The sequence below is a fragment of the Trachymyrmex septentrionalis genome, unplaced genomic scaffold (genome assembly GCF_001594115.1).
Source record: "Trachymyrmex septentrionalis isolate Tsep2-gDNA-1 unplaced genomic scaffold, Tsep1.0 scaffold85, whole genome shotgun sequence".
NCBI lineage: Eukaryota > Metazoa > Arthropoda > Insecta > Hymenoptera > Formicidae > Trachymyrmex > Trachymyrmex septentrionalis.
Window position 1 is genome coordinate 222047 of NW_017306038.1, and position 25756 is coordinate 247802.

At 34.2% G+C, this 25756-nt stretch overlaps 3 protein-coding genes across 5 annotated transcripts in view; 2 read left to right on the forward strand and 1 right to left on the reverse strand.

Moving 5' to 3' along the window:
* Positions 1 to 3853, forward strand: part of LOC108755159 (neurogenic protein mastermind-like) — a 212517-nt gene extending 208664 nt beyond the window's left edge. For all 3 annotated transcript variants that reach the window (XM_018498008.1, XM_018498009.1, XM_018498010.1), the window contains exons 6-8: positions 707 to 1021; positions 1465 to 1719; positions 2476 to 3853. In XM_018498008.1, coding sequence (XP_018353510.1) covers positions 707 to 1021; positions 1465 to 1719; positions 2476 to 2720 — 815 coding nt within the window. In that variant the 3' untranslated portion in view covers positions 2721 to 3853. The remainder of the gene's footprint in view (positions 1 to 706; positions 1022 to 1464; positions 1720 to 2475) is intronic.
* Positions 3854 to 17198: 13345 nt separating this feature from the next.
* Positions 17199 to 20216, forward strand: LOC108755147. Its single transcript, XM_018497992.1, has 5 exons — positions 17199 to 17971; positions 18184 to 18283; positions 18495 to 18602; positions 19910 to 20065; positions 20166 to 20216. Exons 1-5 carry the CDS (start codon positions 17199 to 17201, stop codon positions 20214 to 20216), a joined length of 1188 nt encoding a protein of 395 aa, XP_018353494.1.
* Positions 20217 to 21143: 927 nt separating this feature from the next.
* On the reverse strand, positions 21144 to 23564 carry LOC108755153 (cell cycle checkpoint protein RAD17). The gene is made up of 9 exons (XM_018497995.1): positions 23408 to 23564; positions 22672 to 23065; positions 22444 to 22600; positions 22238 to 22360; positions 21988 to 22166; positions 21838 to 21927; positions 21581 to 21771; positions 21394 to 21512; positions 21144 to 21307 (listed from the first exon to the last, which is right to left on the reverse strand). The coding sequence occupies exons 1-9, from the start codon at positions 23420 to 23422 to the stop codon at positions 21190 to 21192; spliced, it is 1386 nt and encodes a 461-aa protein (XP_018353497.1). The 5' UTR covers positions 23423 to 23564; the 3' UTR covers positions 21144 to 21189.
* Positions 23565 to 25756: the final 2192 nt, after the last annotated feature.

Here is a 25756-nt window from a genome sequence, read left to right on the forward strand (position 1 = left end):
TCGTGAAATGAAATTGACATTTGATGTTATTCTTTTTGCTGCTATATTATTTGATTAGTCATTCATTTTTTGAGTTGTCTTTCTTTTGAAGTAAGGGAGCAATACGAAAAAAAAAAAAAACAGATAATTTCGCGAAAAAAAAATACTATTAATACAACAATGTCACGCAAAATTGCAATGCGCAATCCATTGCGTGATAGTAAGTAGATATTTCATGCACTCGATACTTCATGTTCACCGTTGTTCAACATCTTGGCGCGGGTAACACGTTGAATATCAGCGTAGAAAGAATTCGGCCAAGCGTAAACGCGATGCTGACGTTCCACTGGATTCATTCCAAGAGGAAGAAAGGCAGAGGTAGCAAAAGGTGGCGAGAGGTGATGGAGAGAGGGAGCTGAAACTATCCTTATATATCCTAGCCTCCACAAGGCTCCTATCGATCGGATTGACGCCGGTTTTCCCCGAGATTCTATCCAAACGGAAGGAAATCTGCAGATTTTCGCCGAGCACTGCCTCTCCTTTAAAACGTCGCGTTCTCGAATTCAACCATCCGTACCATGATGTCATCGCGATTTACAATTTCGGTTGAATTTAATACGTTCGTACCGCGTCACAAAATTTCTTTGTTTACGCGCTTTCGAATTTAAGTAAGTAGCAACGTTAGACGATGTCCCGCATTTACGGCACGTTTGGATGTTTTTCGCAGGTCCGATGATGAGGCCGCAAATGGCGCAACAGCAGCAGCAGCAGGCGTTACACGCGGCCGGCGGTAATATGTACATGGGCGGCGGCGGGATGGCTGCCATCGGCAATATGCATCAGATGCATCAACGGCTAGGCTACCCGAGAACCAACAATCAACGGCCGCCCAACGTCAGCGTTGGACCTCCGGACGGCCTTGGAAACAGCATCGCAGGTCGCGGCGCCCAGCAGGAGCAATGGCGACACGCGGTTTTAATGCAACAACAGCAGGGCTTTCAGGCGCAAATGCGCTCGCAATTCAACCAGCAAAGTCACCAAGGTGTGAGAGAAAGAGAGAAAGAAAGAAAAAGAAGGAGATACGATGTGCTTTCCAGCAAGAAACGTAATGTAATACAGTGATCGTTTCATCTTGGTTTAACTGGCAAATGGCATGTAATGATTCATTACGTTGTATTGTATCTATCTCTTGCTGAAAAGCATCCAAATATACTGTCGTATTCATCGGAGGAATCGTGAGTCAGTTGTTGATGTCAGATTTATCTTATTTCGCGTTAATTTGAAGTTTGCTCTCTCGAACTCGATATCCTCGTTTTCGTCGGAGATCATGAATGTGCATGTCGCTGCGTTTTGTTTGGATATAAACGCATAAATGCAAATCGTATTCATAGAGAATCAAGCACGTCTCGCGAGCCTTACTTATTATTCGTGAAAATTATTTGAATTGATTTATTGCGGGCTTTTATTAAATCACATTTTTTGCAGGTGCTTTCGGCATGGGTGGCGCGGGCAACACGATGCAAATGACTGCGGCGCAGATGCAACATCAACAGTTAATTCGTTCACAAAACGGAGGCATAGCTGGTTCGGGGATGTCCAACAGCACGCAGATGCAACAGCTGTTGACGCAACAGCACCAACAACAAACGCTAGCTATGCAGCAGAATAACAATCAGATGTCGTTGCAGATGCAGATGTCACAGACAGCGTCTGTAAATTCAGTCAACGTTACTGGGACCGGTGAGTAGTGATCCGCGAAAATAAAAATGTTCTGACACGCTCGAGCGTAACTCACTTATTAGCCATACAAATTAAATAGAATTTCCCATGGATTTTCCAATTACCTGAGTAGTCTATATATAAAAGCAGCTGTATCCAAAAATATAAAAAAATTTATATTGAGAAATTCCAAAAGAAGTTAAATTATTCCTACTGTTGTAAGGAGCAAAAGAAGTTAAATCGCCAAATTTCTACTGCTGCAAACGCAGTTATATTCATCAGTCATATTTAGTAAAAATGAACGTTTTGTTCCAAAATCAGTTAAAATCCTTCCTCTAGCCGCAAAATTAAGTCAAGTACATTCTATTTTAATGAATTATATTTCTCATGCCACGTTATACAAGTTTTGTTAATCGAAATAATGTATTTTTCTTATGCCCGATTGCATTAATTATTATTTTAATTTTAAGCGAGGCTTAAAATTCTCTTTTTCTCTCTTTTTTATTTTAAAGCCGAGAGAAACAGAAAAGGAGAGAGTTTTAAGTCTCGTTAAAGTTAAAGTGACGTTGGAGCAATATCGGGCTTTAATTAAAAAATTTTTGATAATGTGTTTGAATGAAAAAAAATTATTCAATAAGTTTTTTCGTTCTCGTAAAAAACTTATTGAATAACAAGTGAAGAAGACAATTAAATTTTTACCAATGGGACTTACCTACTCACGAATATTTGTAGCAACGTTCAACACATTTAATTAGACTTGATGAATTGTATGTTTAGGTTCTCCTCTGCATCCACATCAACAGTATGGCGGAGGTAGCCCTGGAGTACGTAGTCTACCGCCACCGCAGCAGCACACTCAGCCACCACCACCGGCTACCACTACGGATCCATCCGTTACGGCTCCTGACTTCACTCTTGAATTCTTGGAGAACCTTCCCACAGGAGACACGTCGAACTTTAGCGCCCAAGAGCTGCTTAATTCTCTCGACTCTACAGCCGGTTTTAATCTCGATATTCTGTAATGGAAATGAAATATACAGGTCGGTTTAGATGTCGGTGCCTGGCAATATGCCGATTTTACTACGATGTCAAGCGAATGAGATCGATCCCTTAAAGTGTATACTTAGCGCAATGATACCGACGAATTTCACTTCGTCCGCGTATTGATCTGCTTTCTTCCCATCGTGTTTTCCCTCATTGTATCAAACGAATCGATTTTCTCGTCAGTGCATTTTTGGAAGAGAACATCGACCCGAATGTCCCTTTTCGAATCTTCGTAATTTTTAATTACAAAAAAAAAAAGGATTGTTTATAAAAACGGAACGTTTGATTCAAGTCAATCTTATCAGAGTTCTAAAAGGTACGATTGATGGAAATAATAATATTATTATGGCTGACTCTTTTTTGAGCTCGATGTTGAGAAAACGGGGATGCAGATTGATGATATGCAGGTATATATATATACTTTGTTATGTTCAATGACTGACAAATGATTCAATGATTGCGAATGATGACAGTTACCCACCGGTGCGACAGTCCCATAATCGGTCGTAGTGCATTCTCGGTCACCGCTTCCGCGGCTGCCGAGACTATTCTTTTAGGCAATCACATTTTAGTAAAATTTAATTTTGTAATAACCGTCGAAGGGCGAGAGAGTTTAGCCCTGGAGATGTGGTAGCGTGGGATATCAAGAGGCACGTGGAAATCGTTCTATCGTTTTCTCGTTGGGCAACGATATCCACTTTTGAGGAAAAACGAAACAAAGCCAGGAGGTTGCGGTTCCTATTTTCTTTTTCAAGTTCGCCCACGCTTGGCTATATCGAGAACGATCGATAAATTTCCGAGTGCTCGCGTCGACGACTTCGACAACTGCGATGACTTCGACGAGCATTCCGCAAGACGATTCTCCTCTCTCTTGATTTTTCACGTTGAAAATTCACGCAAGTAGATAGAGATATTGATATTGATAAGGAGGCCACGATTAGAGTTTATTCGACTGAACCTATTCGGCCGCAAAAATTGGTTACCTTGCGCCGACTCGTCGTTGCAAAACGTCCAAGATTTCTGGACAGGCGAGCCTGGCCGGGCGTTAATACTTTATAAGAATAATAATGTAACAATGTAACGATTATATTATATCATTATATCACAATAGCGTAATAATATATATCGTTATATTATTACATTATTATGAAAATAATAATGTAGTAACGTAACGATTAGAAAGTAGCGTATTTAATTATGCCATTAACGGCATACTTACAATTAACAGCAAGTCAATTATCAAACATTCAATTTTATGAGTTTGTGACGCGCGATGCAAAATCGCGCGCTGATACGATCGGTCCGTACATTGGAAATTTTTACAGTAAGAAGGATTAAAAAAAACTTCTTCCTAAACTGCATTGTTAGCACTAATACAAGATTAAAAAATGGTTCTTCATTGTAAATAGATATTAAATCTAGAAGAAATTCAAAGCGTTAAGTCCGCACAGTTTAACTGAGTATATAAGAATAAGGAATTTAAAATATATATAGATAAATATTATGAGATAAATATTAATGAGATAATAATGATTAATACGTCGATAATATGCAGGTGGAAATGCGTGCATGAAAGAAATTATGCGCGACTGAGAGGGAGTGTAGTAAAAGACGTGAAAATGAATGTATCAGCGACAGGGCACATTTGTTAATTGGTAAATATATTTATTAAGTTTTAATACCGAATGTGCTATGTCGCGCTATGTCGAAGCCGCACATAAATAATCACGGTGAGGTAGATTCCATTTTCGACGCGGCGAACTACTTGTATTTTCTAAAGAGGCAATCGTTTCTCGGGAATTTGCGCGGAGTGTATCGTCGAAATATTCACCGTTTTTTTCTTTTTCTTATTTTATCAAACGGTAACGTCTTGTGCTTTATTTTGAAGATTTTTAAGAACATGAAAATAACGAACAAAATCCTAAAGTTTGCGCTTTGTGTCATTCTCGTACATGTGGAAAACTGTTAATGTATGATAAGGTCACTATGTAGTTCGATGCTACAAGAGAGGGAGAGAAGGAAAGAAAGAAAGAGAGAAAAGGAATCTGCGATTATTCTTCCAAGTAGCGATACATTCCATAGATAACAAAAAAGGAATAGCGATCTGTGGTTCGTCTAATCAAAAGTACTGTTAAAAAAAAAAAAACAAATACACGACAGAAAGAAATATTAATGTTATAATATAAGAGTAAAACAGATATATTGAATCCCGCGCTTATATATACATACGCAGGAAGCACATCCTCGACCGTTCGCCGAAAGTGTGCACGAAGACTTCCGATCGGATTTTATTATCGCTTGTCGCGACTCCGCTAGAAACTAGCAGGTCCCGCGCCACACAAGTGGATTAGAAGATAATAATAATAATCATCATTTTTTAAATTTCAATCGGGTGGGGTAACACTATCTTGTAAAATATTGGGGCCATAAAACATAATCTAAAAAAAAGATGGGAAAGGAAGAGAAGACGAAGATTAGAGGCTGATTCTCACGTCAATACCTTTGTAAAATCTTTGAGAAAATCTCGATAAAAATCAATTACATTGATTTTTCCATTTTGTATGTTTCACGCGAGTGAGAGGAGAAGAAGGGAGGGAAGAGAGAACTGCGAGGAAGCGAAACTGTGCATTGTTATAGGGAAGAGCATCAGGGACCAACTGAGAGAAAGAGAGAAAGAGAGAGAGAGAGAAAAAAAAAGTGCGTGATGTCGATTGTCACAGTGGATCGTCGTCTCTTTTTTTTTCGATTGCAGAGGAAGCAGAGCCTAATAAAAAAAAATTTGAGCCATTTGTTACCGACCTGTTAGAAAAAACTAGCTACACAATGTCAGCATTATACGCTCGAGATTTTTGCACAAAAGAGAACCACGTACACATACGTGCAAACAGACAGGTGTATCACGACGCTTGCATCATTGAAAAGTTAACTTTTCGCACTGTCGATAGTTGATCGTGAAAAAGACATGACATAATCGAGATGAAGGTTGCGACGTGTTAAATTTCTTGAGGGTGGCCTTGATTGGGGACGTATATATACATATATCGTATATTATTTATAAATATTTATAAAAGAAACATTATATAATACGGGCATTTCGTATATAGAATAAATTCCATGTTGAATTGTTATTAATAAAAGCGTTGAGTTCCTACAAGATATATATTATCTCTTCACTTAAAACTTTCGAACTTTTCCAAAATCTCTCCGTCTCGTCGGTATAACGCGTTGCTGACGCGTTATCGGAAATTCGTCATCAGCCGCACGAGATAAATTCGATCCGTTTCGCCACGCGGAAAATCCCAGGGACGATAAACCATCGGCGGCTTATCGCGTGTCGTATCGATCCGTCCGAAAATTAATGTGCGTTATCCGGCACGTTATCCTGCCGCCAATAACGCGAGCGTTTCGCGATCGGCGTACAACGCGAGACACCCCGCTTTATTTATCTCTTTCCCGACATATCGCGTTACTATCTCTCCGCAAGAATCTCCGATCTACCTGAAATCGAGATTTACCAACCATATGTCTCCCTTTAAAAAAAAAAGCTACTGTAAAGTGGGACTAACTCTTGCCTGAAATCAAAGTAACTTCGATTCAAATTTCGATAATGTCCAAACCAATACACATCGTCAAAATCGGGAAATAAGACATCTTAAAGATAACCTGATGTCTTGCGATCTGATTTTGGACGTGCTGTTTAGAGATTTTTTTTTTTTTTTTTAATTTAGGCCAAAATTATCCCGACTGAATCAGAGTTATTTAATATTACTTTATATTTCAGAAATTTATTTCATTTTTTTATTTTCCAACGACATGAAAATCCTCGGGCAAAACGGAGGTTTTGGTCGTCTCCACGCGCCTTTATACGCGTTACGGTTCTACACTAGGTCGAATGGCAGCCTAACGTTGCTGCTCGTGGGTGGGCCTCGCGGCAGGAGGATCAATATCATCGTGAGGGAGAGAAAACGAGCAGACTGAGAATGGGAGCAAGAGGGTAGGAGCCGCCGGCGCCGCCGCGGCGATGAAGGATAAGGATTACAAGGGCGGCGGCGACAGCTTCGGTAGAGAGGGATATAGCCAGGGGATGGTATCGCGTATCCCGAAAATGTCAATTCGCCATTCCGGCTTCTCACGGAATTAGGATCGCGATAAGGATTGGTTCGCGCGTCGGCTCTGTTCGATTTTACGCTCCTCAAACTGTATTTTCGTCATCGTCGTCGCTGCTCCGAGACGAATTTCTTTGGCTGCGTCAGCACGAAAAACGGCTTTGGAAATTTGTCGGGTACCGCAGAAAAAAGATTCGCTAAACTTCAATATTTTTTACAATAGTATTAATTAAAATTTACTTAATAAATAAATATTTACTTAACGAAAGAAGTGATAGTTAAGTCGAATTAATGATTCTCGTACCAAATATATATATATATATATATATATATATATATATATATATGTGTGTTTACATTTAATAAATATTTAGTTAGTACTATGCGAACAAACATTAGAATTTAAACTTATATATTTAAATTGAGCGAGTAATTAAGAACTAATCATATTTACAACAATTGCAAAGCTGTTTTTTCTCTTACATATTATGGAATTATTCGGAATGGAATTCGAATTATTTATTTCCTAGATTTCTATTGTTTTCTAGAAAAAACGGAATAATTGTGATCGGGATTCATTTCGAACAAGTTTACACGAGTAATATATACCCGGAACGGAGCCAATAATTGTCACCTGTTCGCATTTCTTTGATCTCATCCTGTTAATTGCGTTACACCTCGAGAAAACCTACCCCAGTTAAATAAATGTCGGCGCACATCCGAAGCGCGTCCGAAGATAGTTTCTTGGGAAATGTTCCCCGGAAGTTAGCGATTAATCGTTTAGGAATATGCGGCCATCGTTCGTTAATTCATTCGTTCATTCGAATTAACTGCGGGCGTTTTGCACGAGCTACGCTTTCATCGATCCAAAGTGAAGCGCAAGCAGAGCAACGATCCACTGGTCGACGTCACACTCGTACGTTTCCTTGCGATTCGCAATTCTCGTCTTGATGACGGGCTCGAGCTCATGCAAATCCTATTGTGAAACGCGATATCAATTATCATTGACCTTTCATAACGTAATGGGACACGCGATACGAACGAGGGATGATATTGCGGAACCCTCATTCGTAATAATAAACGTTCAAACAAATGCGTTAAACATGCGTTTTCATAACTCACGATCGAAGTTTAATACAGGCGGATTATTCGGCATTTGCCCTCGTCGGAAAGCCTTGCCTTCCCTCGCAGTCTCCTTTTCTTTTTCTCGCGGGAAACGGCGACGAAGGTAACTTGAAAATGAGGAAAGATTGTCGTACACCGAGACCAGTTCCATTAATGTAAGATTAACCGTAATCTCGATTTGACTTACTGTACATCTTTTTCTAATGCTCAGAATTAGACTAATTGTAAGATAAAGAGTAAATTGAACCGAGATTAAAGTTAATTCTACATTGGTGGAACTGAGCCTAAGACAGTCAGCCGAAAATTTAGATATCAATTAACCACCGCGAGGGACATTTAGTGGGATCAGTATTTCTACGCGAAAATGGTTTTGATATACATATATATATAAAACAAAAACGAAGGAGAAAAGTGAGTTTAGACGATTATCGATGAAGAGACCACGGCGATGACGCGGCGGTTTCTTTTCCTTCGTCACTGTAAATACGTAGACGCAGGAAAAGAGAAAAGTAGATAGACCATGTAATATGAAAAGCGACGCGAAACGGATTGGCCGGATGGTCTCCATTTCGGCGTCATGTCGCGATGATCGACGACCTCGTGCGAGCTCATCTCGGACGCGTTCAGAGGCGAGACCGTCGAAAGAGCGGATCGCTTTCGAAGGGCGAGACCAGGGCGAGACCAGGGCGAGACCAGGGCGAGACGGATCGCGATGCACCGCCCTCGAGAATCGAGGTACTTCGTCAGGAGAATAAACGATGCGCTCTCCGAATTCTAAAATTATCTTTACTCGTAAGGTCCTCCGTGTATATGTGTATACCTCAGGAAGCTGCGAAAGATTTCGCGCTGATCTTTCGCGGAAAGGCACGACCGGAAGCTCCTCTTCTTTCGCCCCGGATCGCCTTCGCGGCGCGAGAGCGATGCACTATTATCGCACGCGACGATTTGTGATACGTATATATTGTTGACGCTTGATAATGAATTAAAGAAAGCATACATCCTCGTCGAAAAGTACAACGAGGTAGACGTCAACCGATTTTAACACTTCTCCGATCTAACGGGTGGCTATTTATTCGATTCTTGTCCACGTCAAGGATGAATAAGCTCATTTCTACCAATGTAAATTACTAAGTTAATATTTTAATTTCGATTTAACTCGGTATATATCTTTTATCTTCTAATGCTAAGGATTACAAAAAGATATGAGTAAATTAACTCTTAGTACACACGATTGGGCTACTTGTGTCCTGCGCATTCGTTTCCTCTGAAATAGGAGCACTTGGCTAAATGATAATCTCTCTGTTTCTACCTTTTTTTTTAACACACTACTTTATAAACACTTTTTAAAGATATTAAAGTATATATAAGAATTACTTAATAAGTTACGTATATTTATAAAAATGATGAAAATTAACGGGACACGAACGATCTGTCGTGTAATAAAAGAACTGGAAAAAGCATCATATGTACTAAGAGTTAAACATTAAAGTTAATTAAGTTTTACATTGATAAAAATGAACCTGGGTGAATCTTTTTATAATTTCCTCGGGAAAGTGTTAATGAAGAATTCTGCGATCGTCACGCGATCGAGAAGGGTGCATCGTCGATCATCAAACTAGATTCGCATGCGATTCAGCGAGGCAGCAATAAAGAGAGAGAGAGAGAGAGAGAAAAGAAAGGTAGAAAGAATGACATAGAGAAAGAGTGCGTGCGAGAGAGAGAGAGAGAGAGAGAGAGAGAGAAAGAAAGTGAGTTTGTAAATAATAGTGTTACATTATTATTTATGTTGCTACAGTGAATAATAGTAAATTATCTTAATGATACGTAATGTAAAGAAAAAAGGAAAGAAGTGGAGATTGAGAATCATACACGCACGGAAAACATGTACATAATTTATAGGTATATCTCTCCTGGTAAAGGATACTTTTCGAATAGTTATTTTTATTACTATTATTATTATTAGTAGTATAATTATATAATTATGATTATCATTATATATTATTACTAATATTATAATTATCGTTGTTATCCTTCTATCAATGATCTCAAAAGAAAATAGTAATTGCGTTCGTACGAGAATGCGGATAAAATTTCGCCGAAAAATTTTCTAATTCATTCAACCCAAATGCGCACGAAATGGATTCTTTGTTAATCTCTAGAATCTATAAGTTTCAAACCGAGTTTTATTTCTGGCCTATGTACTCTCTAAACATGTTTATGATATAGTCGAGATACTCTGGACGTGTCCTTATTTCTTCGTTTAATTATTAAATTTATTACGCTTCTTGTGCAGCGCATTCCAAAAAAATAGACGAAACACGGTAATTTCCTTTCATTGCATAAGAAACCTATATGCGAAAGTTGATTTATTTCCGATCGCTGTAATTTCTAATTGTTTTTTTTTTTATTGTTCTGAGAAGTCTATTTTCTAAACAACGTTGCTAATTTGCGATCACAGCAATGATGTTTCGCTTCTTAACACATGTGACCTATTTCTGTCATAAATATTAATCCGAAATTATAATACAATGTTTGTCTGTGGCTAAATTTGAATTGTTCGTAAAATATTTATAAAGTGTATTGTAAGGCTCACAATACACAATATTCTCGCTTCAATTCAACATGAATTAAATTGCAAACCACGATATATCGAACCGTTTAGTTTTTGGTAACAGCGATGCAACGCTAGACAATTATTCATGAACATGTTTTATCGAATGAGTCAAGACATTTTTTCATGTCTTTGTATATTTTTATGCAATGTTGTAGAATGATATTGTTTCAAATATATTATACAGATAACAATAAACAAATTTATATGCAATATTCTGTGATATTATTTTTCCTTCTGGAATATACAATTGATATACCCAGCGTAAATTAGATTAAAATTTTGCTTTTTTATAAGACTTCTTAATTTTGTAAACGTAAATATCAAAATTGAATAATTTTAAAAATCTGTTCTTATCCTTATCAATTTTAAGTCTAGTATTTTAAATATATAACCTCACCGACTCCATTTTTCTGACGACTGTCAATTTTTGTTCAAGAGTGGAAACGTTTGATATTCACGAATTCAAATCTTTCATTTTTGGAATCACGTTTCCCGAAATCCTTCAAAGGGAAAAGTTCTCCGAGATATTAAACATCATGCAACCTCCTTGCCAATTATTCGCCTGATATTTTATTAATTCTCGAGACACATTTTGTCGAATTCGGAATCGCAATTCTTGAAAATGTGAAAAACAAATATCATTCATTCTTGTCATTAAACAAGGATAAGATGATATGTTTGCAAGCGTTGCAAATGTTGAGTGGAACGCACCCCAGTTGGTAGAACGGGTTAATTTAATTTCCGCGACAAATAATGGAATAGAAAATAAACAAGAGACTTACTGCTTGTTGATACCGAAACGCTGCTTGCCGTATTTGAAATGTAAGCGCTCTGATGTTTAGCCCTCGACTTGGACACAGAATAAGAGAAAACCTGAGAGCGGCCATCTTAGTCTTTTTGACGCTTGAAAGTTTCCGTACACTAGCGACATCAATATCGATTTTATAGAATGATGCAAACTACGTATCACATTATTGACACTGTTGATAAAGTTGCAGCGTCGAAAAATGTATGTGATGAGAGTCCGTTTATACCTATAGATATAAACAGAGAGAAACCTGAGAGTGGTCATCCCGACCTTTTTCGTGTATCAAACTTCGTAATATTCACGTTTTTGTGATTCATTTTCGTACTATTACATGGGTTAGAACAAGTAATTAAAATTGATTATTCGTCCTTGTCTTAATATGGAAAAGAATCACAAAAACGTGAACATCCTAAGAGATTTAGTACACGAAAAAAGGAAGTTTACTCTCAGATTTCTCTTGATATAAAGATAATATGCATACATTTATTTAGATACATATATATATATCAATTTTTTAAATATAAGTAATATATAAGTAAAATTGTATTAATTATTGAGAGAGTAGAGCTGTATACGATTTGGGAGTTAAGCAAGCAAATTTAAATATATACATATCAATATTTATATTCGGTCAAAGAAGCCTTCGTTTTGGTCCTTCTATAAGCAGTTTCTACAGAAGAGTCTAGAATCGTTTCTGTTACCTTCTATGATTAGTCATCAATATTCTGTAACACAAAACGGTTATAATGACAGAGCAAGGAGCAACATATTGGCGTGAGAGCTTCCCCGTTCGTCAGTGGATAACTAGACATTACAAAAAAATAAGAGGAAGATATTCCGCGTATTGCAATTATTGTTTGGAGTCAATATCATTTTGTGCCACATCTATTTTACTCGATCATTTGGTACAAGAACATTCAAACAAATTAACAGAAGAAGAAAAGAAAGATAAACATTCATTGTGGATATGGGATTATCTTACCATAATAGACACACAGTACGTAACATGTAATATATGTGGACATACAATTCGAATATCTACAAAGAATCATAACGTACGTTATCACTTACAAAATAAGCACAAGTAAGTATACTCTAAAGATAATACAAAATATTGATACTAAAGAATATAAAGTTGATAGTAAAAAAGTGATAGTAATTGATAGTAAAAAATAAATAACACCTGAAATAATGTAAAATAGGTGTTCAACACTCATCGGTATAATATGTGTATTATTATTATGTTTAGTACACAGCAAAGTACAAATAATCAAAATTAAAATTTTTTTTCATTTTAATTTTCAATGATAATCAGATGTATTTAAGATTTGTATTTATCACATTGTCATATCAGATTGCATCTCAATGTCCAAGTAATAAGTTGAAAGTTATCAAGCAATACATTTGTCCGCATAACGGAGTAATGTGCAAAATTGAAACTAATTCCTATGTTCCATTTTTACTTCTTTAAACACTCTCTATTTAAATGTAGAATTTCAGCTCCGTTTGTAGATGTCGTGGATTATGTGGGTAGGAATGCACACGCGAATACAACAATAAAAAAAGATCAAATACTCTCAGCAACTTGTTCTAAAAACACAGAACAGATAAATGTTCCCGATAGGTAATTATTCACTATACGTTTATTACATTTATTATAATGTAAGTAGATTATTTGAATTAAACATTGCGTTTCCTGTACAAATATAAGAAATATTAATAAAGAACAAGTAGAAAATAGGGGAACAGTTACGTTAATTAAAGAATAGCTAAATATTTGTAATAAGTAACAAAATTTTAATACTTCATGCTGAGTAGTAAAAATGTTGATCCCGAAACATATATAGCTATATGCAATATAAGTATCAGAAAAGAGAATCTTTACTTTCTATAATGTATTATAATAATTTCGCAATGATGTCGCAATTTTTTATGATGGTAACAATAATTAATTAAAAGCTAAGATTGGAAAAATTACTTTTAAAAACTAACTTACCACTATGGATTGTTTATTGAAACAAGTAACTTGCTATTTGTATTGTAACGCATCGAATCGTTACTTTTAATTGTTACTTTAATTCGTTATCAATGATGAAATACATTTTTCAATAAACAACTCGTGATAATGATAAGTTATTATTAAAAATGTCTTTTCTACAATACTTAGTTTTTAATTAATCATAGAAAATTGCACCGTCATCAAATTGTTATCATAAAAAGTAATAATAAAAGTAACGGCGTTACTTAATTTTCATTAGCGTAAAAAAATATACATACACATATTCCATTCAAAAATAAGAATTATACAATTACGAGTAATATAAATTTAACATTAAGTATAAATAAATATTTTACAACTTTTCAATTTTTTTCATACTATATATGAATAAAGATCCATTAAGCACTTTAAAAATATAATATATAATTATATTTTGAATCTTTCTTTTCATAGAAATGTGGAAAACCACGTTTTGGATCTTTCTCTGCATAGAGATGTGGAAAACGATATTTTGGATCTTTCAGTCCATAAAGATAAATAGAATATTTATCACTTCTAAGCCAATCATCATCTCCAGAAAATTTTGATACTGAATTTTGCGAAGAAATCTTCAATCATTTTATACAGACATAACTTACAATGCATTATGTGAGTTACTTTTGCGTTATATTTTATTAATTCTTGACAATGTACGAGAACACGTGCGTGTTCAATATTATGAAATATTTAATTATATTTTAAATTTATTTTGTGATTTATGTAAAATTATACAAAATATTATTTTAATTCTTCTAGATGTACTTTGCAAATATTTTGAATAAACTGAATAATTATCTAAATTAGATGTTAAGTGATATTTATTTGATACGTGATAAGAAATTACTTACAAATTGATATAAGAAATTATAAAAAATTTTGTGAAAAATTATGGAAAAAATTTTTATCAAGAATGTAGCTGATATTTCGAAATTTATATTAAATTTCCATTTATTTTATTAAGGGGATTCTAAATAAGCCATTTTTTTTTTATTTCTGTCTAAATCATATAATTCTTGTACAACATTTGCAAAATTTTTATTGGAATGCACTAACGAATAAGTTAAAAATTACTAGTACGTAATCATTAGTTCAATTAGAATTTACTTAATTCATTTATTGATAAGACAATTAATTAATAGTTTATTACAGTCACTCTCTTCGGGGTATAACTTTTCCTCTTTCCTGAAAAACTTAGCTTTTATATGTCATTTTTGAATTGGTAAGGAAACGATATGTACTGTCATCTGTACAATGATCGCAGGATATAAGTCAATAATTGTGAGAGAATGTCACATGTCTATCGCATGACAGTGCATGTCATAATTAAGGAAATCACAAAGGACTAGAAATTTGAGGAAAAAGAAAATTGCTCAAAGTAGCCGTTTATAAATAACTTTCAAATAGCAATAAATTGTTATATATTTTTTGTTTAGCAAATGAAAGCGTACACGATGATGAAAACCCTTGATAGTTGTGCGAGCAAATAAAAGAGACCTATAAGATAATTATCTTTCTCCCCTCCTCTGTCACCCCCCTTTCTCTCTCTTTCTCTCTCGCTTGCTGTGTATATGCATGTGTAAACTATATATGGTTAAAAGAAAGTCTTTTATCATACTTATCTTTGTAGGTAATAAAATAGTACTGTACATTAAATATCTTTATTTCTTGACATCCCAACATTTATTTTTCAACTATCACTTCATGATAATAGCGAATGGGAGAGGACTTCTTAAAAACATTATTTATTCAAAAATACGCTATGTTATTGGCGATATTGAACACACACTATAATAACAGGATAAAACGTTATAAATCATAATGAAAAGAACATCCTATGTGACGACGTATATGATACAAGATCAAGTATCGAGTAGAAATTGGAAAGAAGAGATATAATTCGGTGTCCACGCGTTTTTCTTAGCATCAAAGAGAAGACATCGAGCCGATCAAGAATCCCGGGTATCCGCTAATGACATTTGGACCTATTCGTTCTTTGAACTATTTCGAAGAATCAGAAATGTGGGGATAGCCGGTCGGGTAGATAAACGAATGATGCGGTCTCGAGAAGATATTGTTCCTTCGATATTCAATTAAAATCAATCTTTGATTGTAAAACGTGATTGTGGCTAGCGAAAATAAGTTATATAACAGTTGTAATCGCTTACAATAAATTCTTTAAAGAGCCAAGTTATACATCAAATTAATTATCACCGCCTCGTAGTGAAATAGTGGCGATGAAGTTCGATCACCAAAGCAGCGACGTGTGAACGAACGAGCATTTCGTTTCGACTATCGTTTCACCATCATTATCAGCAATTCCTTAGCAAAAATTTTTGATCTTTCGAGCTGGATTTGCTCCAGATGAAAGTGACAACCAAACGGATGGAAATAGACTGATGAGGTTGTACAAATTGCAACTATCAGAAGATCATCACTCGCCAATCAAAGAAACATTCAGAGCCGGACGTCGAATTACTTTAGTCATCGAGTTGGAACTACTGGTGTGTTTATCATTGTGAAGGGAGAGCCATTCATCCGACGCTACATACTGATCGCTAAGGCACAACGATGGCACAAGCAAGGTTTGTGAGCGAAATATTATTTTACTAGCTGTATCAATCAAAATTTTGTCTCGTGTAAGTCAACCGAGCACAATCTCATTGCTAATCATTCTAATTTCATTTGAACAATATTTCTTATAACAACAGCCGAGCTTGTTACTTTAAAAAGAAGTCGTAACGTAATCAAGGCATAATGTACACTCATGAAAACTTTTATAAACGACATATACGCTTTAATTAACAGACGCGGCACGAACGCAATTAGAAGAAAGATATGTTTAGACTTATTAGGATTATTGTAATGTACAAGCGCAAATTAAAATAATTGACAAAGAAGAAATAAGTGATAGAATAATCATTAAGCCCCGATTGCACCAACGTTACTTTGACTTTAAGCAAAACTTGAAATTCTTTCTCTCTCTCTCTCTCTTTCTCTCTCTCTCAAATGAGACTAAGGAAATTTGAAGTCAAAATAACGTTAGTACAACCGCTTTATTCATTGTGCATGAAATTTCGACAGCGATCACAGTACGGTTATTCCCACTTGGACGCGGAAACATCGTCTAATTGATTCCATTGGAACCGCTACAGAATTCACACCTCATTTATTGAAATGCGTTTATCGAAATTGAATTTACCGATATTCTCGAAAAAATATAATACGTTAGTAATGTCGTTACACTTACTTATCACCATATGAGCCGACCAAAAATGAAATGGTCAATGAATCAGTGTGATTATTTTTTATGATTGAAATATGTTTTTATTTCTGATAATTATTCACATTCATTGTAAATATTTGTATTAAGAATTAAACTAGGATGTTTTAGTATGTGAACACATCTTAATATTAATCCCATAATTTTGATTCCAAATGTATATATCAATTAATAATAAAAAGCTATAAATAATATAGCGTATATATAAGATGTTTAGTGTAATAAATAAAATGTTAAAAACTTAAATATATATAAGATTCTTGTATTTAAAATAATAATGCGAAAAATTACAGAAATTAATACAAAAATTTCTACTTAAAAAGAACGATTCTTTATAGTTACTTTTTTTAAACACACTGCAACGTATTACTTTTCAGAATTGGGTAATTTGTAATGGTAACATTACTTTTTGAAAGAAAAAAAACCGGTAACTTTCACAAAGTAACTTTCCCAATCCTCCAATTTTAATTGACAACGTCGTAAGCATGGATTTTCAAAACGTGAATCCCTTAAACGTTTGGTTGAATGTGTTCACGGGCAATCTGCTACCGATGGTCGACCATGATCCATCTATTTCGTTCTTTTGGAGGATGTACAGTGTCTTTGTATGGATATTAGAAATAGCTGTAACGATCATGATGATACCTGGATTCATGTACGTGTCAATGGAGAAGGCTGTAAATGATAGCCTTATCTGCTTTGTAGAAACAATAGAAATGTTTTTTATGATTTGGCGAATTAACGCTCGTAAAGACCTGATGTATCTATTAATCCAAAAACTGAATGAAATGCTGCATACTGCTGATGAAACTATGAAGAACATCGTGACAGAGACTCTAAACCCGATAAAGGTTCCACTTAATTTCTACTGGACCACTGGCACGATGTCGATAATAGCGTGGCATCTTGTAACGTTTCTAGTAATATTCGAAAAGAATCTATTTTATTATGAAGATTACAGAGTACCTGCTGGTTTTTTTAAGCAACCATTCTCGCTTAAAGTCTTTCTATTAGGAGGCCTGTTTATATTGCTCGGCATGGTATATGCATTTATAAAAAAAGTTAGTGCGGAAGTATACACAGTGCATTTGATTTTAATGATAACCGCGCAGTATCGATACATTGCGGAAAAAATTGCAATGATATTTCAAGAAGAAAATGAAGGTGATGAATGTCAAAAACGTCATTTCTCTACATCTTATCGAGAAAAAGAAACAGAAATTAGAGCACTCTGTCGACATCACAATGAGATGATATAGTAGGTATCTCAAAGTTTATTCAAGTATTGTTTCTAATAATCTTTGTAGATAGAAAAAAACATAAATATAATATAATGATTAAGTAATAAAAATGATTAAATTATTCGATTAAATTGTATTTTAAATTTGCTTTAATGAAGTTTATATTTAAATCTACTTTTATTATGTTATTCAATAGGGCTTTAAGAATGAATTATACGTTTTCTTTCAGCTTAATGTCAATGCTAAAAGAATTACTGTCTTTAACCTTTTCTGTAATGTATATAAATAACGTTTTACGATTCTGCTTTATTGGTGTCATGCTAGGCAACGTGAGTAATAATTTATTACCATTGATATTCTCTCTCTCTCTCTCTCTCTCTCTCTCTCTCTCTCTCTCTCTTCCTCTCTTATCTTTCTTTCTTTTCTTTTTTCTTAATAGAAATTTATTTTAGATAAAAAGTTTGAATAACTATTTAATTTTACATTGAGGATTTTTAATCATGTGAAATAGTAGCAAATACATCTTCATTAAAATTTCAGCTAGCAAAAGTGACGTTTTTCGAAGCAATATCGGTTATAATATACACATCAGGTGCATTAGCGCAACTTTATATTTTATGCTCCTGTGTGCAACAGTTAATAAACGCGGTAATTGATAATTTATCTTTTAAATAATTTTGTTTTTAATTTACAACTGTAAAATTGAAAAATTTCTAAATTACTGTAAGGATGTTAAAGAAGTGTCAATTTTTACCTTCGGCAATAAAATGATATGCTTTCTGCAGTTTTTTGAGCTACAGAATCTGATTTTGCTTTTTAAAAAATTTTAATTTGTCTAGAAAATATTAAAATCATCATATGAAGCTATTAAGAATCGTCACTCACTGCTTTACGTTTTTGTATGTACGCGACTCTCTGTCGGTGGAGACATGTACTGCTCGCTTGCGAATGATTTTTGTGGTATATACAAGACGTATTCACAATATTCTGAACATTTCATCGACATTTGCACATTCTATGATGATTCTTTTACTATTCCGAGAATTGAGAATCGAACTTTCTATAAATATTTAATTACACTGAAAGAAAAGATTAGCTGCTGCAGCAATTTAGATAGTAAAATATGGCATAGCGTTTTTAATTGGCTGCAGCAGCCAAAAATTTTTGGTTGCATTAGCCTATCTGCAATGTCAATAGACGATTTCGATAGGCTAACGCAATAAAAAATTGGTTGCTGCAGCTAATTAAAAATGCTGTGCTATATTCAGCCAATCTTTTCTTTCAGTATAGGAAATGATATTAGAATATAGATAGATTGTTGCTATGTCTTCGCTCATAGAGGGCACGTAAAAAAAAAAAAATAAAAGCACTTATTAAACAATCGCGGAGTGCAAGCTATCGTATGTCAAACTTAATGGATTCAATCATTATTGAGATCCATAATCTCGATCGCAACTTGTCGACTGGCGTAAAGAAACATAGCCGGTCTCGCACTATGACATGTCGCTGCGCTTGTTTCAGCACCGAGAGACACTACGGTCACAACGTGTCTCCAGAAAAAGGTTTCTAGAATATAAATAATATTTTTTATATCTTAATTCGATAGCATTAAGAAGTTATATATATTCAAGAATAAAAGTTTAAATGATATTTTCCCTCAAATAATCTTATTAAAAAATTTTTACTATATTTTGATGAGAAAATTTTACCATTCTTTTCAGCAAAATTGGCACTTTTCTAACTTCTTTATTTTTTTTACATAATTAAAATTCTCGCTTTAGCAAATATACTGATATACAACATTAATATTTTCAGAAAACTAGACATTACAGTTTGGTGAATTGTATTTTAATATAAATAAATCAATTTAATATTAAATATAACATAGTTATATGTAATATTTATATGTAATTATATAATTTTTGTTGCATATTGTTCTTCTGTGGAAACTGTAGAGTACGGAAATATCAGATAAGGCGTTTCACGAAAAATGGTATTTGCTTCAGCCATCAATAAAACATCTATTTATCTTGATAATTATGGCTAATAAATTAGAATGCAAAATGGCTACGTTTAAAAATTTTAATTTCTCCTTGCCCTCATTTATGGCGGTAAAATTTTGTATACTTCTTATTTCTTTTGCATAGTAATATATATTTTATATTATAATATATTTCAAATTTTCTAACATTCTTCGAAACTTTCTTTCAGATTTTAAATCAATCGTACTCAATCGCTCTTCTCTTTTTAAAAACAAATTAAAAAGTATAATATCCGAAGGAGAAATCTTATTTACAGTAGTTACAATTGTTACTTCCAAACTAATAACAAAAATTAATAATCCTATTATATAAAATATGTATTACTTATAATAGAAGGATTATCATGAAATAGATTATAATTAATATAGTATTAAATAAGCTGTATGTACATTTATTTACTGAATGAATTCCTCTTAGGGCTATAAGAAAATTTGACTTTATACTGATATTATGTATCTTCATGCTTCTTTTTGTCATGAATCTTACGCACGCAACAATCTGCATGATACACTACATAAAAAAATTAAAGGATCACCTAGTCCTCAAAAATAAGTAAATATTCACAAGAGTGTAACTCAAAAATCAATAAAATTAGGCTTATTCGATGCCGAATGTAGCCTATATATGCATTCAGAAACTACTTGCTGAGCTTAGTAATCCGCTTAGTGAGCTCTTACAAGAACTAACTGATTGCTCAGTGAGAAGTCATAGTACCTACTGAATGGCAGCAGACTCAATAGTTGCTATTGATGTATTCTTCTAAATCTAAAATTCTGATTGAATCTAAAAGAATACACCAATAATAGCAAGCGCTCACTTAACTGTTGAGCCCGCTGAATGCACCCAATAGTGATTCTTTAATATGATTGGTTCATACATACATTTATATCCAGCGAAGAACTAAAGGTAAGAACTAATTATATTAAAGAATCGATTACAAAGCACTTACTAATCAGTATTTTCTGTTCAGTTATTATAATCGATTATTGGTATTTAATTAATTTTAATTTTTTTTTTCAAATTTTATTCAATTAATTTTATTCTAATATTTAATTAACTGTATTTTTGTATGATTAAAGTAATAAATTTTTAAATATTAATATTTTTATGTTCTAGCAAAGGGAGTTTTCTAGCAAAAAAAGAGTTATGTAAAAAGGGAGAATATAAGAAATACTTGATATGTAATGCAATGTCTAATCTTCTTCGATAATTATTTCCTCATTTTCATCCAATGCTTCGTTTGTCTCCTTCGGAGTGGTTTTAATTATAGCTTCATAACAGCGCGTTTCTGCCATCACCAAGCATTTTCGTCTGCAAGTAGACATATATAAAATAGTCGGCAATGTGAATATAATTGATTAAAATAATTTAAATAATTAATATATTCTGATACTTACACGTTACTGTGATTATCCCGCGGTTTTCTCACTGGATTCCAGTTAGTTACAGGCTTCTCATTCGTCAGCATCAAACCACGGATGCAGTACGATAATGCAACTTTATTCAAATTGCGATCCTATTGTATTAAGAAATGTAATAATAATAATTTTTTTGTAACAAAAGTGATGTTTTAATCGAACTTACACGCCATTCAGAATTTAAAACATCAGCTAAGCTCAATATATCGGACGCTACTGCGGCTTCCTCCAAAGTTCTTATAGTATTCAGATAATTCTCCTGTAGGAATTTGACAAACACCACTGACTGTGATTGGAAGAATGCCGCTATTTCTTCGGGATCGTGCACAAATTTGAAAGAATTTTCATGTGATTGTCCTAAAATATTAAATATAAATCACAATTTGTGAAAGTTTGGCAAATCCAAAAATAGAATCTAATTACTTTTCGGATTTATGACTCTTCCGACGCCATGTAGCAGACCCAAAGTTTCTTCCCGTATCCCGCATTCGCTTTTCACGTGTCTCTCGGGCACTAACAATCATAAAAACAATGCAGATTCGTACTTATTGGTTCAATTATTAGTGCATATACCTCTGAGAGAAACAAAAATTAGATTTAGAACGGCGCTGCGCACGTCACCAATGCTGTTGGACAATATCTCGTCGATGTGTCGTTGAGAGACATGCAGCATGTCGCCAGCAATAGAATTCAATGTTTTAGATACCCGGTTCAATACATTCTTCATCGATGTAGTCGTGGCTGCGTTTATACTGTATAAATAAACCACGATTAAAGAGAACCAGAGAGACGTTTAATCTTTCAGAAATGATAATTGACTCACTTGATGATGTCAATGCCAAACTTCATCCTTATATCAGATGGAAACAAAGTGTGCATCAGTTTTGAATTGCTAGTTTCCGTGAAAACAAATATCACAGGTCCTCTTCCCATTTGAAAATATTTTCTAGATATTTGTAAAGAAATATATCACAATGGTTTGATTAAAGCATTGAACGGTTCATTACACAGTGACTAAGTGATGCTTACTCTAAGAGTGCGAGGAAGCTTTTGTAATCCTCGTGATAGACATTTGGGATATCCTTAACAAGGAACAATTGTTTTAAACAGTCACCAAATACTGTGTGATAACGTGTTGCACGTATTAGATGATCCTCGAATCTGTCTCCTTGTCGCATTATGTATTCTAAAAACAATTCAAAATTATGAATCAAGTTATATATTACAAAGAATTGAATTTGAAATTGTGACAGTTACTATTTTCATCTTCAGCTGGATCAAGCGGCGTGATCCACTCTATAACATCAAAACTATTTTCTTTGGCAAGTAATTTTATAGCTGCAGTTTTGCCGCAGCCGGAAGGTCCAGAAAGGATCAACATGGAAGGTTGTCCCTTCAATGCCTTGTTCTGAAGCCAATTAGAGATTTCTTTCTGTTTCTGTTTACTAATTGCCAATTCAGACGGTCTTTGAGGCTCGCAGGCCTGAAGCAGCTTTGATAAGCTGGTTTCATGCTTTCTCTTCTTGAAATTACTTTGCGTAAATGACCTGTCAAATAAATTCTTATCTAATTCTGCTCTAATGGTACGTTTTACTAAAGGTTTATTTGCAGGTTCGCAATCAAATGATGGAACGCACCAAGTGTTAGTTCTCTGCAAAGAAACACAATTCAGTTACTTAAACAATTAAATTTAACACTTAAATTATTAAGAAGAAAACGTTTTGTATTTTAAACAAGATGTGAAAATAAAGATAAGAACAAAAAGTTTGTTTGCATCACATGTTTCAACACAACTCTTATCCTACCATAGCTCCTATTCACTCCAACGAGCCTCGTTGGAGTGAGTAGAAGCTATGATAAACATGTTGGAACACGCGATGCAAACAAACTTAATACAGCGTTTAGGTTAGGATGAAATAAGGCGAGATTACTGACATTTCATTCGAATAACACAGCTTTAAATAATATTTATCAAAATATTTTTGATATTTACCTTCGATTCAACCATGTTTCTTCCATATAAATTATGTCATAATCATATTTCTAATGAACTTGAAAGATTGCCTCGCATCAGTCTCATGTCTCCTTAAAACATATATTCTAAGCATGTCCCATATGATTCTCATAATGCCAATAGCAACCAATACTGCTAATAGTGTCATAAATATTCTTAATCTTTCTTCCATTTGATTCTTCCAATGTTATATCTGTACACGATACAGGAATTGTATAATTAATACTTTGATCAACAAAGTTTCTTTTCTTTTTGATACGAACATTTATAAATTAAACTCTGATTTTTCTATTATGCTACAAAGTCTTTCAAACAATTTCTTTGTTTCGTAATTTAAGTTCTATTCTTCTTGTAAACAGGAATCTTTGCATATATCTTAATTCTTTCAGAAACGTAAAAACGATCTCAAATTTACTAAATTCACGAATTAGCTTAATTGCTCGAATTAATTCAATACATGAAATTAATACTTACAGCAAAATTATTTATTTATTAGAAATGCTTTTTGCTTATAATTCAAAAATTATTAAAGCCTCGACATCTTGGTGTTAGAACTTTCGTCTCAAAATGATCTCAAAAATCTATAATCCTTACGCATTGTTATGATTTTTATCAAACACCCTGTATATCAGTATATTATTATATCATATACATCATTTTATACAATTGGTGGCTAGTAAGATTCAATTATATTATAAGTAATACATTAATAATATTATTTATCTTGCAAGATTCTCTCTAATAATATATCAATAACTTAAATATAATTTCTACATGTAAAAATACATTCTATTACGTGAGCTCGAAAATATTACAATGGCATCGACATCGATAAGTATAACCGCTAAAAATTAATATAAAAGCTTTTTTTTTTTCAGAAAATATCAATAACATATTAAAATTGTAAGAGAACAAACTTCTTGCGTAATATATACAGTTGTCTAGTATCCTAAATGTCGTAAGAAAACAAGATGTAGAGTATGAAATTTAATTTTGTTACGAATAATAATTACAATATCGAACTCTCTGGGATATCTTCCGAGGACGGAGAAGGTACCATACGAGGGGCTAAGTGTTCGGTTTTTTTGATCGTTTTATTTTATGTATTCACAAACATTACAATTTTGTCGACTACGCGCCCGCATTCACAAAAGCCATCCTATACGCGCCATACAATACATATCACTCGTCTCGGGACCCCTTGAGGCCCGTGCGTGCCGATTACGAATTGTAATCTCTTTTCCCCGAGTCTTTAAGCCGGCGTTCATTAGCAATTTACTCTGTGTGTATAAGCGTACGTGTATATAAGTATGTATCCTTTTTGCTTGTTTTTTTTTTTTTATTTACAGTCGAAGCGCAATGCGCTCAATATATCCTGCGAAGCTACGTGGATTGGTCGGGCTGGTATTTCTCATCCTTACTCCCGAGATTCTTCCTCGAGGCTCCTGCCGATCCAGGCAGCTCCGTGTTGGAATTTGAAAAAATATGTAGCATTATATATCTTCAACGAAAGGCTTGGACTTGGTAGTTATCCTTTATTCGTCGGTCCCATCTAGCATCCCAAAGGACCGACCGGTTTTCTACGAGAGTTCTCCCTAGCGATCCTCTAAACGTATTCTAGTTAAATTTGCGGCGCTTATTATTTTTTTCTCTTTCCTCTTTCTTTTCTTCTTTTATTGTGCATTGTCTGAAAATGCATGAGTAATGCGACTTTTTATAACATTCCGGAAGTCAAGTTCGTTTCAAAGGCACTATTGTACGCGAACGGAAATGCGGCCCGAAGAAAGTTACGCCCTTTCCGATGTTCTTGCTCAGTATCTGTCGCGAATCGATAAGGTAAATGTATCAATTAGTGGGCATGATTCAATTATTGGACAAAGTATCAAAAATGTTTAATGTCAAGCTTTTAATGATATGTACGACTTTAAAGAAATTCGTTTTATTCAATGTTTATAAACAAATTTATTTAGAATTGTATATCATTGGTGAGCGAGCGTGGCAAAGCAGTTAAAGATCATCAGATTCGATTTCCAAAAGATTCCCCAAAGTATTTTTATACGCTCGTCTCCTCTAGGAAAGAAGCGACAATCTACCGAGAGTATCTTCGCCAAGAACACTTCTCTAATATCTAACATAATTTCGTCGTTCGAAATCGTTAAACTGTAGGTACCATACGACTGTATACATACAATCAGCATGCGCATCATAAGCGAAAGAAGTCACCATACTCAGTCACGAGAAGTAGAGTAGCTGAGAGGTACATGGCAATTGAATAATCAGCGGGCGCATCTCAAGCACATGAGAGAGGTGTGAACAGGTCAAAGGCCT

Coding starts and splice junctions, on each gene's coding strand:
- LOC108755153 (XM_018497995.1), bottom strand. Junction 21,928..21,987: donor AATTTTTGTTTCTCTCAGAG/GTATATGCACTA, acceptor TATGATTGTTAG/TGCCCGAGAGACACGTGAAA. Junction 21,308..21,393: donor CGGGATAATCACAGTAACGT/GTAAGTATCAGA, acceptor GTCTACTTGCAG/ACGAAAATGCTTGGTGATGG.
- LOC108755147 (XM_018497992.1), top strand. CDS start 17,199: ATGGATTTTCAAAACGTGAATCCCTTAAACGTTTGGTTGAATGTGTTC. Junction 18,284..18,494: donor TTGGTGTCATGCTAGGCAAC/GTGAGTAATAAT, acceptor TTAAAATTTCAG/CTAGCAAAAGTGACGTTTTT. Junction 18,603..19,909: donor TGCAACAGTTAATAAACGCG/GTAATTGATAAT, acceptor TGGAAACTGTAG/AGTACGGAAATATCAGATAA.